Source organism: Pseudophryne corroboree, chromosome 7, assembly GCF_028390025.1.
Source record: "Pseudophryne corroboree isolate aPseCor3 chromosome 7, aPseCor3.hap2, whole genome shotgun sequence".
Classification (NCBI taxonomy): Eukaryota; Metazoa; Chordata; class Amphibia; order Anura; family Myobatrachidae; genus Pseudophryne; species Pseudophryne corroboree.
In genome coordinates this window covers 93,308,851-93,326,757 of record NC_086450.1, presented here as the reverse complement: position 1 = coordinate 93,326,757, position 17,907 = coordinate 93,308,851, and the positions used below count along the sequence as shown (strand labels likewise).

Sequence of the window (17,907 nt, the reverse complement as noted above, 5' to 3'; positions counted from 1 at the left end):
GTGATCGAAAGGACTGCATTTGATAATACGGTGCTCTCTTAGGCTGTGAGGGAATAAAAGGCAAAAAATTTGACTTTCCAGCTGTAGCTGTGGAGACCAGGTCCGAGAGACCCTCCCCAAACAATTCCTCACCCTTGTAAGGTAAAACCTCCATGTCTTTTTGAGTCGGCATCACCTGTCCATTGCCGAGTCCACAGAACCCTTCTGGCAGAAATCGACATAGCATTTATTCTAGAACCCAGTAGACTAATGTCTCTTTGAGCATCTCTCATATATAGGACAGCGTCTTTAATATGCCCCAGGGTCAACAATACAGTATCCTTGTCTACGGTATCAATTTCCTCAGATAAGGTATCCGTCCATGCTGCTACAGCACTACACACCCAGGCCGACGCGATAGCCGGCCTCAGTAAGGTACCTGAATGTGTATAAATGTACTTCAGGGTAACCTCCTGTTTGCGATCCGCAGCATCTTTGAGGGTAGCCGTATCCTGTGACAGCAGGGCTACCTTCTTGGATAAGCGTGTTAAAGCTTTGTCCACCCTAGGGGAGGATTCCCAGCGTAACCTGTCCGTTGGCGGGAAAGGATACACCATAAGAATCCTTTTGGAAATCTGCAGTTTTTTATCTGGAGATTCCCAAGCCTTTTCACATCTCATTTAGCTCATGTGAAGGGGGAAAGGTTACCTCCGGCTTCTTTCCTCCATACATATGCACCCTCTTGTCAGGGACTGGGGTTTCCTGTGTGATGTGCAACACATCCTTAATTGCTATAATCATATAACGGACGGATTTAGCCAATTTTGGCTGTAACTTTGCATCATCGTAATCGACACTGGAGTCAGAATCCATGTCGGTATCTGTGTAAACAGTTTGGGATAGTGGGCGCTTCTGAGACCCTGACGGCCTCTGCGACATAGGATCAGGCACGGGTTGGGACCCTGACTGTCCCGAGGCTTCAGCTTTTTCTAACTTTTTATGCAAGGAATTAACATTATCATTTAAAACCTTCCACATATCCATCCAATCAGGTGTCGGCGGAGACACCACATTCATTTGCTCCCGCTCTGCTTCCACATAGCCTTCCTCATCAGACATGTCGACACAAGCGTACCGACACCCACACACACAGGGAATGCCCTTCTCTGAAGACAGTTCCCCCACAAGGCCCTTTGGAGAGACAGAGAGAGAGTATGCCAGCACACACCCCAGCGCTATAAACCCAGGAATAACACAGTAACTTAATGTTAACCCAGTAGCTGCTGTTATATTGCTTCTTTGCGCCTAATTATGTGCCCCCCCTCTCTTTTTACCCTCTTCTACCGTGTATCTGCAGGGGAGAGCCTGGGGAGCTTCCTCTCAGCGGAGCAGTGGAGAAAAAATGGCGCTGGTGAGTGCTGAGGAAGAAGCCCCCCCCCCCTCGGCGGCGGGCTTCTGTCCCGCTTAAATATGCAATTTTTCGGCGGGGGCTCATACATATATACAGTGCCCAGCTGTATATATGCTTAACTTTGCCAAAAGAGGTCCCAAATGCTGCCCAGGGCGCCCCCCCCCCCCCCCCTGCGCCCTGCACCCTTACAGTGACCGGAGTATGTGTAGGTGTGTGGAGCAATGGCGCACAGCTGCAGTGCTGTGCGTTACCTCAGTGAAGAACACGGAGTCTTCTGCCGCCTGTGAAGTCTTCTTTGCTTCTCATACTCACCCGGCTTCTGTCTTCCGGCTCTGCGAGGGGGACGGCGGCGTGGCTCCGGGACCGGACGGCGAGGGTGAGATCCTGCGTACCGATCCCTCTGGAGCTAATGGTGTCCAGTAGCCTAAGAAGCAGGACCTAGCTTCAGAGAGTAGGGCTGCTTCTCTCCCATCAGTCCCACGATGCAGGGAGTCTGTTGCCAGCAGAGCTCCCAGAAAATAAAAAACCTAACAAAATACTTTCTCTCAGCAAACTCAGGAGAGCTCACTGAAAAGCACCTAGCTCGTCTGGGCACAGTATCAAACTGAGGTCTGGAGGAGGAGCATAGAGGGAGGAGCCAGTGCACACCAGAACCTAAATTCTTTCTTAAAGTGCCCATGTCTCCTGCGGAGCCCGTCTATCCCATGGTCCTTACGGAGTCCCCAGCATCCACTAGGACGTTAAAGAAAAGAAAAATCTGCAACATGGACATTAATGTACTTGTGTTTATATTTTGTTCTATTTCTGTAGACTTAGGGTGTGTACACACGGTGAGATATTTTCTTTCGATTTTGACTATATAGTCAAAAATCACAAGAAAAGTTAGTGCAAATCGCAAGGTGAAAGTCACCTTGCGATCCCGATTCGATCCTGATGCACGGTCCCGCCAGGTCGGCATCGCAAGAAAAGATAGGCTGTGCAGGCAAGTCAATCCTTGCTAGATCGGTGTACTATCTAATTCATCTCACATGTCAATGTCATCTCACATAAGCCAAAATCGTAAAAACACACATAGTCCATATCTCAAGAAAAGTTAGTTAAAATCTGTGCTATCTGGGCTCCAGGGAGATCAAGGGAAATCGCAAGTGAAAATTGTGCATAGCAAGGATCTCACCGTGTGTACACACCCTAAGCCATTCAACCTGGCAACATTATGTTCCTGGTGCGCAAACTGCATACCACTCTTGTAAGACTTGACCTGGAGAGAGAACTGTAGTAACTGGCCAAAGAAAGCTTTCAGAGAAGGAGCCACTGCTGGGAGGAACTGGGTATGCGCATTACTGGAGTAGGAAGAATTGTTTCTAGATATGTGCAGGTGATTGGCAATAATTAGCCAATAACTCCACGTGCAAACTGGCACTGATCATTGGGCCTAATTCAGAGTTGATCGCAGCAGTAAATTTGTTAGCAGTTGGGCAAACCATGTGCACTGCAGGTGGGGCAGATATAACATGTGCAGAGAGAGTTAGATTTGGGTGGGGTATGTTCAAACTGAAATCTAAATTGCAGTGTAAAAATAAAGCAGCCAGTATTTACCCTGCACAGAAACAATATAACTCACCCAAATCTAACTCTCTCTGCAAATGTTATATCTGCCACACCTGCAGTGCACATGGTTTTTCCCAAATGCTAACAAATTTGCTGCTGCGATCAACTCAGAATTACCCCCATTCATCTCTGTACAGTATGCAGTTTATCAGTTTGTGGTTTTCGTGTAATTGATTACCAAGGTTAACACACTAATGATTAATCCCCTTTAAAACCAGGGAATCCTATAGATTATTTCCTCTATACCTTTCTGCTCTACTATGACATTAGCAATGTACCTTTCTCAGCTCCTGGAGGGGCTTCATACATGAAATTTAGCCCATTTTTCACACGTTCATCACCCAGAAGCAATCTGTTTATGCGAAAAGAGAAACAGGTGTAAGTTATTTTACAGAGCTCCCATAAGATATAACGTATTGCATGCAAGTTCTGCCAAGGTATATTTTGCTGTTAATTTATACCACTGATTCCCAAACTGGGTGCAGTGGCAGCCCAGGATTCTGCAGGGGGGTGTCACGGGTTGATGGTCCAGGACAAAACTCAATTAATGTATGGTCACTGTGACAAACAAAATCAGAGCTGGTGGCTGCCGTTCATTAAAGTGTGGACAAACAGAAGCGCAGCGCAGCCCTGTCCACCACATAACTAAGTATAACAGGTCAGCCCAATTTTCTTAATCTAATAATCTCTACAGAATTTTCCAATAAGAAATTTTTGGCCTAGCGGTGAAGTGAAAAAAAAATTGTTGACACTCTAGTGTGCCATGATTTAAGAAAGTTTAGGAACCCCCAATTTATACAGTAAACATATGTTGTTAAGACCTTTTTGTTTCATATCTGGTAAATAATTGAAAATTATTAAATACCCGATACTACAAACTAGCAAGATAGGACGTCTGGGTAGAAGTAAGAATCAGTGGACAAAATGGTTTTTAAGTTATACAGATGGGAAATGCAAGAACCATACGTTTTACATCAGCGTAGGAACAGAGGGCCTAATTCAGAGTTAATCGCAGCAGCAAATTTGCTAGCAGTTGGGCAAAACCATGTGCACTGCAGGGGGGACAGATATAACATGTGCAGAGAGAGTTAGATTTGGGTGGTGTGTATTCAAACTGAAATCTAAATTGCAGTGTAAAAATAAAGCAGCCAGTATTTACCCTGCACAGAAACAATATAACCCACCCAAATCTAACTCTCTCTGCAAATGTTATCTCTGCCCCCCCTGCAGTGCACATGGTTTTGCCCAATTGTTAACAAACTCGCTGCTGCAATCAACTCAGAATTACACCCAGAGATCCCAATATAGAGGATACTAGGTTAAACCATTAGAATGTGAACCCTGGTGATATTAGGTTCTCTGAGTGGGGGGTGAACCAACCTAATATGAAAATCTATTTGTGAGAAACCAACGATAGAAAAGGATCGTCCAATGACATGGAAAATAGGATTTTAATTACCTACCAGTAAATCCTTATCTCGTAGTCCACAGAGGATACTGGGAATCCATTTAGTACCATGGGGTATAGACGGGTCCACTAGGAACCTTCGGCACTTAAAGAATTCGATAGTGTGCACTGGCTCCTCCCTCTATGCCCCTCCTACCAGACTCTGTCTAGGAAACTGTGCCCCAGGAGACTGACATACACTGAGAGAAGGATAGATAAGGAAAGTGGTGAGATTACGAACCAGCACACACAGAACAATAGGAAAGCCATGCTAACCAAACTTGAAACACGAACAGCAACAGCTGAACAAACCAGAATACTTAACCAAGTAACAGTACAGGAAGAACTAAGCACTGGGCGGGCGTCCAGTATCCCCCACTACGAGAAAAGGATTTACCGGTAGGTAATTAAAATCCTATTTTCTCTTACGTCTTTGAGGATACTGGGAATTCATTTAGTACCATAGGGAAGTACCAAAGCTCCCAAACCGGGTGGGAGAGTGCTGAGGTTCCTGCAGAACTGATTGACCAAACTGAAGGTCCTCAGAGGCCAAAGTATAGAACTTGTAAAACTTTGCAAAATGTGTTCGAACCTGACCGAGTAGCTGCTTGGCAGAGCTGTAAAGCCGAGACACCCTGGGCAGCCACCCAAGAAGAACCCACCAACCTAGTAGAGTGGGCCTGTACTAATTTTGGAACCGGCAATCCTGCCATGGAATAAGCATGCTGGATAGTGAGCCTGATACAGTGCGCAATTGACTGCTTTGAAGCAGGACACCCAATTTTATTGGGATCATAGAGAACAAACAGCGAGTCAGATTTCCTGTGAAGAGCTGTCCTCTTAACGTACACCTTCAAGGCCCTCACAAAATCCAAAGACTTTGAAGTAGCAGAGGTGTCCGTAACAGCCGGAACCACAATAGGTTGGTTGATGTGAAACGTGAACACCACCTTAGGAAAAAATTGCTGACGAGTTCCGAGTTCAGCTCTATCCTCATGGAAAATTAAGTAGGGGCTCTTGTGAGACAATGCCCCTAACAGAGACACACGTCTTGCTAAAGCCAAGGCCAACAGTGTGACGGTCTTCCACGTAAGGTACTTTACGTCAACCTCCTGTAACGGTTCAAACCAGTCTGATTGGAGGAACTGTAGCACCAAATTGAGATCCCAAGGTGCCGTGGGAGGCACAAAGGGAGGCTGGATGTGCAGAACACCTTTCAAAAATGTCTGGACCTCAGGGAGAGAAGCCAATTGTTTCTGAAAGTAAATAGACAAGGCGAAATTTGGACTTTAATTGAGCCTAGGCGAAGGCCCACATCCACTCCCGACTGCAGAAAAAGTAGGAGACGTCCCAGATGAAATTCCACCACAGAATATTGTCTGCTCTCACATCAAACAGACATATTTCTTCCATATACGCTGGTAATGTTTAGACGTTACCCCCTTCCTGGCTTGGATCACAGTCGGGATGACCTTGTCAGGAATCCCTCTCCTGGCTAGAATCAGCCGTTCAACTTCCATGCCGTTAAACGTTGCCGCGGTAAGTCTTGATAGACGAACGGGCCCTGTTGCAGAAGATCCTAGCAAAGAGGTGGAGGCCACGGATCTTCGATCAGCATCTCGAGAAGATCCATGTACGAGGCCCTTTGAGGCCAGTCCGGAGCAATGAGGCTTGAACCTTTTCATTTTTTATTCTCTTTAGAATTCTTGGGATCAGAGGAAGTGGAGGAAACACGTACACCAGCTGGTAGACCCACGGAGTTGTCAGAGCGTCTACAACCACTGCTTGTGGGTCCCTCGACCTGGAACAATACCGCATGAGCTTCTTGTTGAGTCGAGAGGCCATCATGGATATCCCCGCCGACGTGTCATCCACCGGAACACCTCCGGGTGGAGGCCCCACTCCCACAGGTGCAGGTCGTGTCTGCTGAGGAAGTCTGCTTCCCAGTTGTTTACTCCCGGAATGAAGACCACCGACAACGCCACAGCGTGTTTTTCCACCAAGAGGAGAATTCTTGACACCTATGATATTGCTGCTCTGCTTTTCGTTCCGCCCTGTCGGTTTATGTACGTTACCGTGGTTACATTGTCTGACTGGACTTGAATGGCCTGATTCTGAAGTAGAGATGAGGCCTGCAGAAGGGCATTGCAGATTGCCCTGAGCTCCAAGATGTTTATTGGAAGGACGACTTCCTGACTTGACCATCTTCCTTGAAACTGCACCCCCTAGGTGACTGCGCCCCAACCTCCGAGTCTTGCGTCTGTGGTTAGCAGAATCCAATTCTGAATCCCGAACCTCCGACCCTTGACGAGGCGAGAAGTCTGTAGCCACCACAGACGGGAGATTATGGCTTTTAGCGACAGACAGATCCTCTGGTGCATGTGAAGATGCGATCCGGACCATTTGTCCAACAGATCCAGCTGGAAGGGCCTCGCATGAAACCTTCCATACTGAAGCGCCTTATCAGAGGCCACCATTTTCCCCAGCAGGCGAATACATAAATGCCCCGAGATCCGTGTTGGCTTCAGGACAGTCCGAACCATCGACTGGATTTTCATAGCCTTCTCCAAGAGAAGGAACACTCTCTGAGACTCTGTGTCCAGTATCATTCCCAGGAAAGGAAGCCTCTGCGTCTGTTCCAGGTGAGATTTTGGCAAGTTCAGAAACCACCCGTGATCCAGGAGTAGTCTGGTTGAGAGGCTAATGCTGTCCAACAACTGCTCCCTGGACGGTGCCTTTATCAAAAGATCGTCTAGTTACGGAATTATGTTCACTCCCTGTTTGCGGAGCAGAAATAGCAGAGATGATATCACCTTGGTGAACACTCTCAGTGCTGTGGAGAGACCAAATGGCAGGGCCTGGAACTGGTAGTGACAGTCCTGCAGTGCAAACCGTAGATAAGCCTGATGAGGCGGCCAGATCGGAATGTGAAGGTACGCATCCATGATATCCAGAGACACAAGGAATTACCCCTCCTCCAGACCTGAGATCACCACTCTCAGAGACTCCATCTTGAATTTGAACACTCGTAAGTACGGGTTCAACGACTTGAGGTTCAAAATCGGTCTTACCGAACCGTCCGGTTTTGGTACTACAAACAAGTTGGAATACTATCCCTTGTTTTGCAGATGAGGCGGAACGGGAACAATGACCTGAGTCTGTACCAGTTTTTGAATGGCATCCTGTAAGGTTATACTTTCTTCAATCCGGCTTATCAGTTTCACAGGAAGCATCTGTGAGGTGGGAGCTCCTGAAACTCCAGTCTGTAGCCCTGGGAAATAAGATCTATGACCCAGGGATCCTGGCATGACGTTGTCTAGATGTGACTGAAAAATTTTAGTCGGGCTCCCACCTGCCAGTCTTTCAGGCATCGCGGTCCACCGTCATGCTGAAGGCTTTGAGAAAGCAGAGCATGAGCTCTGTTCCTGTGAACCAGCAGTCGCTGGTTTTCGTGGTTTATCTCTAGCGCCTCTGGTGGCTGTAGAAGAATCTTTGGTTTTGCCCTTAAACTTGGCAGTCCGAAAGGACTGTATATTAGGTCTGGGGGAGCTGCAGAAGGAAGATACGTGGACTTACTCGCAGTAGCTTTGGAGATCCATGTGTCTAGTCCATCTCCAAATAAGGTCTCTCCTGTGAAGGCTAGGCCTTCTACGCCTTTCCTGGAGTCTGCGTCAGCAGTCCACTGGCGTAGCCATAAGCCTCTGCGTGCTGAAACTACTATAGTAGGGGTGCGTGCATTAAGCAAGCCTATTTCTTTTATGGCTTCCACCATAAAATTCGCAGTCCTTTATATGTGGCAGGAGTAAAATAATCTCCCCCTGAGGCAAGGTACCTAACCCCTCAATTAGGTTACCCGACCATTTGGCGATGGCCTTAGTAATCCACCAACATGCTATAGTGGGTCTCTGGGCCACCCCAGCAGCTGTATCGAAAGATTTGAGTGTATTCTCAATTCTATGATCAGCAGTGTCTTTTAGGCAGGCTGCACCCGAGACAGGCAATACAATTTTCCGTGACAGCATGGATACTGATGCATCCACTATCGGTGGATTTTCCCATTTTTTCCCATCCTCAGGAGGAAAGGGAAAAGATAATATCAACCTTTTAGGGATTTGAAATTTCCTATCAGGATTAACCCACGGTTCTTTAAACAGGGTATTTAGTTCCTTTGACACAGGAAAAGTGGCTGAGGATTTATTTTTTATATTAAAATAAGATTCCTCAGTCTCCTCTGTTACCTTATCAGGGATATGCAGAACTTCTCCAATAGCTTCTATGAGAACCTCTATTCCCTGTGACAGAGTAGCCTCCCCCACCTCTGAGTCCACCTCCCTCTCCTCCATGTCTGACCCCTTATCATCAGAGTCAGACAAAGGAAGTTTTTGCGGACAAATTTGGGTACAGAGTCCTCTGTTCATGAACTCAGTTATCGATTGTCTTAAGTATTGCTTCTCTTTGGACAATTTAGTAGAAATATTGGAAATCATTCCCCTAATGGAATCCAGCCAAGCTGGCTCTGCCCCGCTAGCCTGGGAGGGTGTACTGCACTGAGTATACTGCAGTGAACCCCCTGGAGAAGAGGACACTGTGCCTTACATGAAACACACTCTTTGCCTGACATACTGTGACAGCACACACACACAGGAAGAGGTTAAATGCAGAATTAACCCACAAAGAGCCCTTTAAGAGAGACACAGAGATAGTCTGGAGACAGCACACAGTGCCCTTACTGCTAATGCCAAGCTTAGCCGGGTCGCAGACTAAGTACCCAGATTGGGGCTTAGTACACTAGTAAGTGCTCCCCCCCTGCTATAACCCCCTGGTACCGCTGAGGTAATATGGAGTCTCTCCGGAAGAGCTGCGCATCCCTGTCAGTCAGCGTCTGTGTCCACTGCAGAGGGAAAATGGCGTTGGTGAGCTGCTGGATCCGCTCATAGTGAAGCCCCACCCTTTCAATGGCGCGCAGTCTTCCCGCTTTTTTTTTTTATACTGGCTGAGGTATTTTAGTGCCTAAAATGGAGTCAGCCCCCTTTTAAGTCTGTAATGCCAGTCTGGGTACTGTGTACACACGTAGTGTACTTAGACTCAGTTCGCTCCCTCAGAAGCGGTGCGTCTGCACTGTGTACTGAGTCTGGAGATCCAGCCACCCCATGAGAAGCCGTGCGTTTCCGTACCCTCATGCCGCCATAATGGCCAGCGACTAGTTAACCGGGACGCCGGCTTAGTACTCACCATTCTATCTTCTGGCTCTGTTAGGGGTGGCGGCGTGCTGCGGGAATGTACGCTCGCCGTGGTTGGGCTTGTGAATAGTTCCCTCAGGAGCTAGTGTCCTGTCAGTGGGGAACGGGACCATTAACCCTTCAAGAGGTTGGGCCGTCCCCCCCCCTTAAGTCCCATGAATCAGGAAGGCTGGTAACTTCCAGTCCTGCCTGAAAAGAACAAACATACAAAATAAATGCAGAAAACTTTTCAGGAGCTTCCAACGACGTGACCGGCTCCTCCGGGCACATATTCTAAACCGAGTCTGGTAGGAGGGGCATAGAGGAAGGAGCAAGCGCACACTATCAAATTTTAAAAGTACCCAAGGCTCCTTGTGGACCCATCTATACCCCATGGTACTAAATGGATTCCCAGTATCCCCAAGGACATATGAGAAAGAAGTATTTCTAATATATTTTCAATAAAATACTTAATATGCAAGAACGCACTCACAAAATAAAATAAGATTTTAAACCTACCGGTAAATCTTTTTCTCCTACTCCGTAGAGGATGCTGGGGACTCCGTAAGGACCATGGGGTATAGACGGGCTCCGCAGGAGATATGGGCACTATAAAAGAACTTTAGAATGGGTGTGCACTGGCTCCTCCCTCTATGCCCCTCCTCCAGACCTCAGAGAAACTGTGCCCAGAGGAGATGGACAATATGAGGAAAGGATTTTGTTAACCTAAGGGCAAGATTCATACCAGCCCACACCATCCACACCGTATAACCTGGAATATACGCAACCAGTTAACAGTATGAACAAAAAACCAGTATCAGCTAAAGACCGATCTCAACTGTAACATAACCCTTATGTAAGCAACAACTATATACAAGCCTTGCAGATTTCGTCCGCACTGGGACGGGCGCCCAGCATCCTCTACGGACTTGGAGAAAAAGATTTACCAATAGGTTTAAAATCTTATTTTCTCTTACGTTCTAGAGGATGTTGGGGACTCCGTAAGGACCATGGGGTTTATACCAAAGCTCCAGACCGGGCGGGAGAGTGTGGACGACTCTGCAGCACCGACTGAGCAAACGCAAGGTCCTCATCAGCCAGGGTATCAAACTTATAGAACTTTGCAAAAGTGTTTGAACCTGACCAAGTAGCTGCTTGGCAAAGCTGTAAAGCCGAGACGCCCGGGCAGCTGCCCAAGAAGAGGCCACCTTCCTAGTGGAATGGGCCTTTACTGAATTTGTTAACGTCAATCCCGCCGTAGAATGAGCCTGCTGAATCGTGTTACAGATCCAGCGAACAATAGTCTGCTTAGAAGCAGGAGCGCCAACTTTGTTGGCTGCATACAGGACAAACAGTGCTTCTGTTTTCCTAACTTGAGCCGTCCTGGCTACATAGATTTTTAAGGCCCTGACTACATCCAGGGACTTGGAATCCTCCAAGTCACCCGTAGCCACGGGCACCACAATAGGTTGGTTCACATGAAATGAAGAAACCACCTTAGGCAAAAATTGAGGACGAGTCCTCAACTCTGCTCTATCCACATGGAAGGTCAAATAGGGGCTCTTGTGAGACAAGGCCACCAATTCGGACACCCGCCTTGCAGATGCCAAGGCCAACAACATGACCACTTTCCAAGTGAGAGATTTCAATTCAACCGTTTGAAGAGGTTCAAACCAGTGAGACTTCAGGAACTGTAACACCACGTTAAGGTCCCAGGGTGCCCCTGGGGGCACAAAAGGAGGCTGGATGTGCAGTACTCCCTTTACAAAAGTCTGGACTTCTGGGAGAGAAGCCAATTCCTTCTGAAAGAAAATAGATAGGGCCGAAATTTGTACCTTAATGGAGCCTAATTTTAGGCCCATATCCACTCCTGTCTGTAGAAAGTGGAGAAAACGGCCCAGATGGAAATCTTCCGTAGGAGCATTCTTGGCTTCACACCAAGAAACATATTTCCTCCAGATACGGTGATAATGTTTTGCCGTCACCTCCTTCCTAGCCTTTATCAGAGTAGGGATGACCTCCTCCGGAATACCTTTCCCAGCTAGGATTCGGTGATCAACCGCCATGCCGTCAAACGTAACCGCGGTAAGTCTTGGAACACGCAGGACCCCTGTTGTAACAGGTCCTCCCTAAGAGGAAGAGGCCATGGATCTCCTGTGAGCATCTCCTGAAGATCTGAATACCAGGCCCTTCGAGGCCAATCTGGAACAATGAGGATTGTTCTCACTTTTTTTTTTTTTTTGTCTTATGATTCTCAATATTTTTGAGATTAGAGAAAGAGGGGGGAACACATAGACCGACTGAAACACCCAAGGTGTCACCAGGGCGTCCACCGCTACTGCCTGAGGGTCCCTTGACCTGGCACAATACCTCCGAAGCTTCTTGTTGAGGCGTGACGCCATTATGTCTATGTGAGGAATTCCCCAAAGACTTGTTATCTCTGTAAAAACGTCTTGATGAAGTCCCCACTCCTGCTGACTCCAGAGTGCCATTGGAGAAGCTAGGGGTATCTCCAGGTAAGCTGGCTCTCAGATGCTGTAGGAGGCATTATCATGTGGCCTTACACTGGGAATTTAACCCAGACATATTTGTAATTATTTATGGGGTGGGTGTTGGGTGCGGTGGCCCCTGAGTCGGTATGGCTGGGCGGCTTCAGGTCGGCACACCCTAACGCTTTATTAACACTTATGATTTTCCCTATCACTTTGTATATATTTTTGTATTATTTTAATCACACCACTTACATAGCACTTCTGTGCTTCTTATTAACCCTTATTAATTCTCACCTGTGTGCTGACCTGGGGTAGCCGACCTGTGCCGACATTATGGGGTCCTGCACCCCGGACCCATACCTAGTATTATGGACCCCCAGTGACGGAGAAGCCTTGTCGATCGGCCTGGGGGCTTAACCCTATATCTGCAGATATACGCAACTAAGATCTCCGTATTATCTGACTATTATGTAGTAATATTTTTCACTCGGTGTGCAATAGGGAACACAAATTGTTTTTTCCTACACAGAATTACCCCTCCCTTTTAGCACCTGATTGACATCACAATCTGATTGAGCAGCTTACCATTTTGTGCATTGAAGTCCCCACTCTCCTGGATGGAGATCGTGTCTGCTGAGGAGGTTTGCTTCCCAGTTGTCCACTCCCGGAATGAAGACCGCTGACAGAGCGCTTACGTGATTTTCCGCCCAGCGCAGAATCCTGGTGGCTTCCGCCATTGCCACTCTGCTCCTTGTCCCGCCTTGGCGGTTTACATGAGCCACGGCTGTGACGTTGTCTGATTGAATCAGAACCGATAGGCCGCGAAGAATATTCTCCGCTTGTTGTAGGCAGTTGTATATGGCCCTCAATTCCAGTACGTTGATGTGTAGACAAGACTTCTGGCTTGACCAAAGGCCCTGAAAACTTCTTCCTTGTGTGACTGCTCCCCATCCTCGGAGGCTCGCGTCCGTGGTCACCAGAACCCAGTCTTGAATGCCGAACCTGCGACCCTCTAGAAGGTGAGCACTTTGCAGCCACCACAGGAGAGACACCCTGGCCCGGGGGGACAATGTATTAGTAGATGGGACCCTGATCACTTGTCCAGTAGGTCCCACTGAAACGTCCTTGCATGAAACCTGCCGAAGGGGATGGCCTCGTAGGCTGCCACCATTTTCCCCAGAACTCGAGTGCATTGATGAACAGACACTCTTTTTGGTTTTAGCAAGTCTCTGACCATGTTCTGGAGTTCCTGGGCTTTTTCCAACAGGAGAAAAACCCTCTTCTGTTCCATGTCCAGAATCATGCCTAGGAATAATAGTCGAGTCGTTGGAATCAATTGTGACTTTGGCAGATTGAGAATCCAACCGTGTTGTTGTAGTATTCTCAGGGAGAGCGACACGCTCTTCTGCAATTGATCTCTCGATCTTGCTTTTATCAGGAGATCGTCCAAGTACGGGATAATTGTGACTCCCTGCCTGCGCAGGAGCACCATCATCTCGTGGAAAGCCCAAACGGCAACGTCTGAAACTGGTAATGACAGTCCCGTACAGCGAATCTCAGGTACGCCTGATGAGGAGGATATATGGGGACATGAAGGTATGCATCCTTTATGTCAAGTGACACCATAAAATCCCCCCCTTCCAGACTGGAGATCACAGCCCGGAGCGATTCCATCTTGAATTTGAACTTTTTCAAGTACAGGTTTAGGGATTTTAGATTTAAAATGGGTCTGACCGAACCATCCGGCTTCGGGAACACGAACAGGGTCGAATAGTACCCTTTCCCCTGTTGAACTAGGAGAACCTTGACAATCACTTGCTGTTGATACAGCTTTTGAATTGCAGCGAACACTACTTCCCTCTCTGGGGAAGAAGCTGGCAAGGCAGACTTGAAAAAACGGCGAGGGGGCACCTCTTCGAATTCCAGTTTGTAGCCTTGGGATACAATATCCATCGCCCAAGGATCCACGTCTGACAGAACCCAGACCTGGCTGAAGAGTCGAAGACGTGCCCCCACCGGTGTGGACTCCCTCAGTGGAGCACCAGCATCATGCAGTGGATTTAGTAGAAGCCGGGGAGGACTTCTGCTCCTGGGAACTAGCCGGAGCAGAAGCTCTCTTTCCTCTACCCTTACTTCTGGCGAGGAAAGATGAGCACCGACCTCTTCTGGACTTATGCGACCGAGAGGACTGCATCTGATATTGTGGAGTTTTCTTATGCTGCGGGGGAACAAAAGGCAAAAAGGTAGATTTACCCACGGTAGCTGTGGCCACCAGGTCCGCGAGACCTTCCCCAAATAAAACTTCACCTTTGTATGGCAAAACCTCCATATGCCTCTTTGAGTCGGCATCACCCGTCCATTGGCGGGTCCACAGGGCTCGCCTAGCAGAAATCGCCATGGCGTTGGCTCTCGAACCCAGCAGCCCAACGTCTCTTTGAGCGTCCCTCATATATAAGACTGCGTCTTTAATGTGGCCTAAGGTCAATAAAATGGTATCCCTATCTAGGGTATCAAGGTCAGCTGACATGGTATCTGTCCAAGCTGCCACCGCACTACACACCCACGCCGATGCTATTGCCGGTCTGAGCAAAGCACCTGTATGCGCATAAATAGACTTTAAAGTAGTTTCCTGTCTGCGATCAGCAGGATCCTTGAGGGCTGCCGTGTCCGGAGACGGTAGCGCCACTTTCTTGGACAGGCGTGTTAAAGCCTTGTCCACCCTGGGTGAGGATTCCCAACGTACCCTGTCCTGTGCAGGGAAAGGATACGCCATAAGAATCCTCTTGGGAATCTGCAGTTTTTTATCTGGAGTTTCCCAAGCTTTTTCAAATAACTCGTTAAGTTCATGGGATGGGGGAAAGGTTACCTCAGGTTTCTTTTCCTTATACATGCGCACCCTCGTGTCAGGGACAGAGGGGTCATCTGTGATATGCAAAACATCTTTTATTGCAACAATCATATAATGAATACTTTTTGCCACCCTTGGGTGTAACCTCGCTTCATCGTAGTCGACACTGGAGTCAGAGTCCGTGTCGGTATCAGTGTCTGCTATTTGGGACAGGGGACGTTTTTGAGACCTAGAAGGGCCCGGTGACCCAGCCGAAGCCGTGGATTGACTCTCCCTGCTTTTTCCCTGGACTCTGCTTTGTCCAATCTCTTATGTAATAATGTCACATTTGCATTTAAAACATTCCACATGTCCATCCAATCATGAGTCAGCGTTGCCGACGGAGACACCACAATCATCTGCTCCACCTCCTCCTTAGCTGAGCCTTCGCATCAGACATGCCGACACACTCGTACCGACACCCCCACACACACAGGGATATAGTTATAAAGGAGACAGTTCCCCAATAAGGCCCTTTGGAAAGACAGAGAGAGAGTATGCCAGCACACACCCAGCGCCAACTGACACTTGAAAATAAACTCCCAGATAATAGCGCTTTTATCTTAATCACTGTGTTAATACACTCACTGCGCCTTACAAGTGCCCCCCCTCCTCTTTTCAGCCCTGTGTCACCGTATTCAGCAGGGGAGAGACCGGGGAGCCAGCTTCTCTGCAGATCTCTGTGGAGAAAATGGCGCTGGTTAGTGCTGAGGGACCAAGCTCCGCCCCCTCCAGCGGCGGGCTTCGGTCCCGCTCAAAGTATCTCAAAACTGGCGGGGGATTCAAAGAATTACTGCCGCTGCAGTGTCCCACCTAAAAATGCCAGATATAGAGGTTTTATTGCTGGCCCGGGCACCCCCCCTGCGCCCATCAGTGCCCGCTAGTGTGTGTATTGTGTGGGAGCAATGGCGCGCCGCGCTTACCTCAGTGAAGATCTGAAGTCTTCTGCCGCTTTGAAGTCTTCTTTTCTTCTTATACTCACCCGGCTTCTATCTTCCGGCTCTGCGAGGAGGACGGCGGCGCGGCTCCGGGACGAACAGCGAGGGAAGACCTGCGTTCCGACTCCCTCTGGAGCTAATGGTGTCCAGTAGCCTAAGAAGCAGAGCCTATCACTTAAGTAGGTCTGCTTCTCTCTCCTCAGTCCCACGATGCAGGGAGCCTGTTGCCAGCAGTGCTCCCTGAAAATAAAAAACCTAACAAAATTCTTTATCAGAGAAACTCAGGAGAGCTCCCCTGTAATGCACCCAATCTCCTCTGGGCACAGGATCTAACTGAGGTCTGGAGGAGGGGCATAGAGGAAGGAGCCAGTGCACACCTATTCTAAAGTTCTTTATAGTGCCCATATCTCCTGCGGAGCCCATCTATACCCCTTACGGAGTCCCCAGCATCCTCTAGGAAGTAAGAGAAAGATATAATAACATGTAACAGAGAAAACAAAGGAAGAGTGCAAATATTATTCCAATCGAATTGATAAGTTTTTTCTTTTTAAAAACCTATAAATGACTAATATACAGTAGCACACAATTTCACAAATAAAATAGCAGACAATAAAAACAAAGAAAAAGAAATTAAATTCTCCCTAAGGATGGTACTTGCAGTGTGTTTCTTGGTACAATGCACGGTTTCCTCAGGCAGTGTGAAAACACCCCTAATACGCAGATGAGTAAACGGCAATGGCGCCAGTATGTTCCAAGCAATAAGATCTCTTTTAAAAATGTTATGTAATGAGAATAATGAATGCTAACAAATGACTACATGTACATCGTCTGTACATACAAATATAATATTCCAGAGGGATGCGGTTATGTAACAGACGGTCACAATACCGGCGCCAGCATCCCGAACACTGACTAACCCGCCGGTCGGCATGGCGAACAGGGACTATTCCCACTCGTAGGTGTCTAAAATACCCATAGAGTGGGACTAGAACCTGTGGCAAACGCAGTGAGCTGCCAATCCCGAAAGGGGCTTAGATGCGCTCGCCCCCCCCCCCCCCCCCCCCCCTTCCTGCCGGCCATCTTCTAAACGGGATCCCGGCGTCGGTATGGTGACTGGCGGTCTCCCAACTGCCGGCCACCCGATACAAACACGTTCCAGACAACTAAACTAATATATTATGCATGATTTGTTTTTTAAAGGTAAAAACAAACAAAAAAGCACCATCATCATATGGAGCAGGTCAACGAACAAATAAATAATGACCCTGTTCCTGGACTTCCCTCTTAATTTAGGATTGCTGTCACCTGTTTTGTACAGGTTAATTGATAACAAACGTGTTTCTATACAGGTGATGGTAAGCATACATTAAGAAGGAAGCCCAGGAGCAGAGTATTTTGTCCCTTCTGGAATGGGTCATGTCGGGAGATATGCTATTGGGTTACAGGAAAAAGTACTTTCAAACTATAGCAGTTTACATTATGTGTTACATACGCACTCAACACTCTTCCATATCATTTTATATATATTATACTATAGTACAGGAAGGACCATCAGTTAGGAGGAAATGGGATACGTCTTTAGAAGAGGACAAATGTCACTCTCCATTATAAATGAACTCACCGATTGTTGTAAGAATCTTGTTCTTTTACGTACTGTTGCATTAAATCTTCCTGTTTCTTCTTGTCATATGATATTTTCTGCTCTGCCATCCATACCTGGAATTAAAACATGTACATCAATTCATTTTATTTAGAGAATAGGATATATACAAATTAGTAGTAGCAATGAACCAATCAACTAAATACAAGAGTAATAAAGAACCTGGATTTAGCCTTTACCAGCAATTGTCAAATCAATCAATCGAGATACGTACTTGGCATGACAGGTACTTAATCATGTAATACCATCAGGGAGGCATCTGATTG

The 17,907-nt window shown here is 47.5% G+C and overlaps 1 protein-coding gene across 1 annotated transcript in view; it reads right to left on the bottom strand.

The window, feature by feature from the left end:
* Nucleotides 1–17,907, bottom strand: part of CIR1 (corepressor interacting with RBPJ, CIR1) — a 224,195-nt gene that overhangs the window by 196,991 nt on the left and 9,297 nt on the right. The window contains exons 2-3 of the mRNA XM_063933433.1: nt 17,603–17,697; nt 3,277–3,350 (exon numbers count right to left, since the gene is read on the bottom strand). Of these exons, the coding sequence (XP_063789503.1) occupies nt 3,277–3,350; nt 17,603–17,697 (169 nt within the window). The remainder of the gene's footprint in view (nt 1–3,276; nt 3,351–17,602; nt 17,698–17,907) is intronic.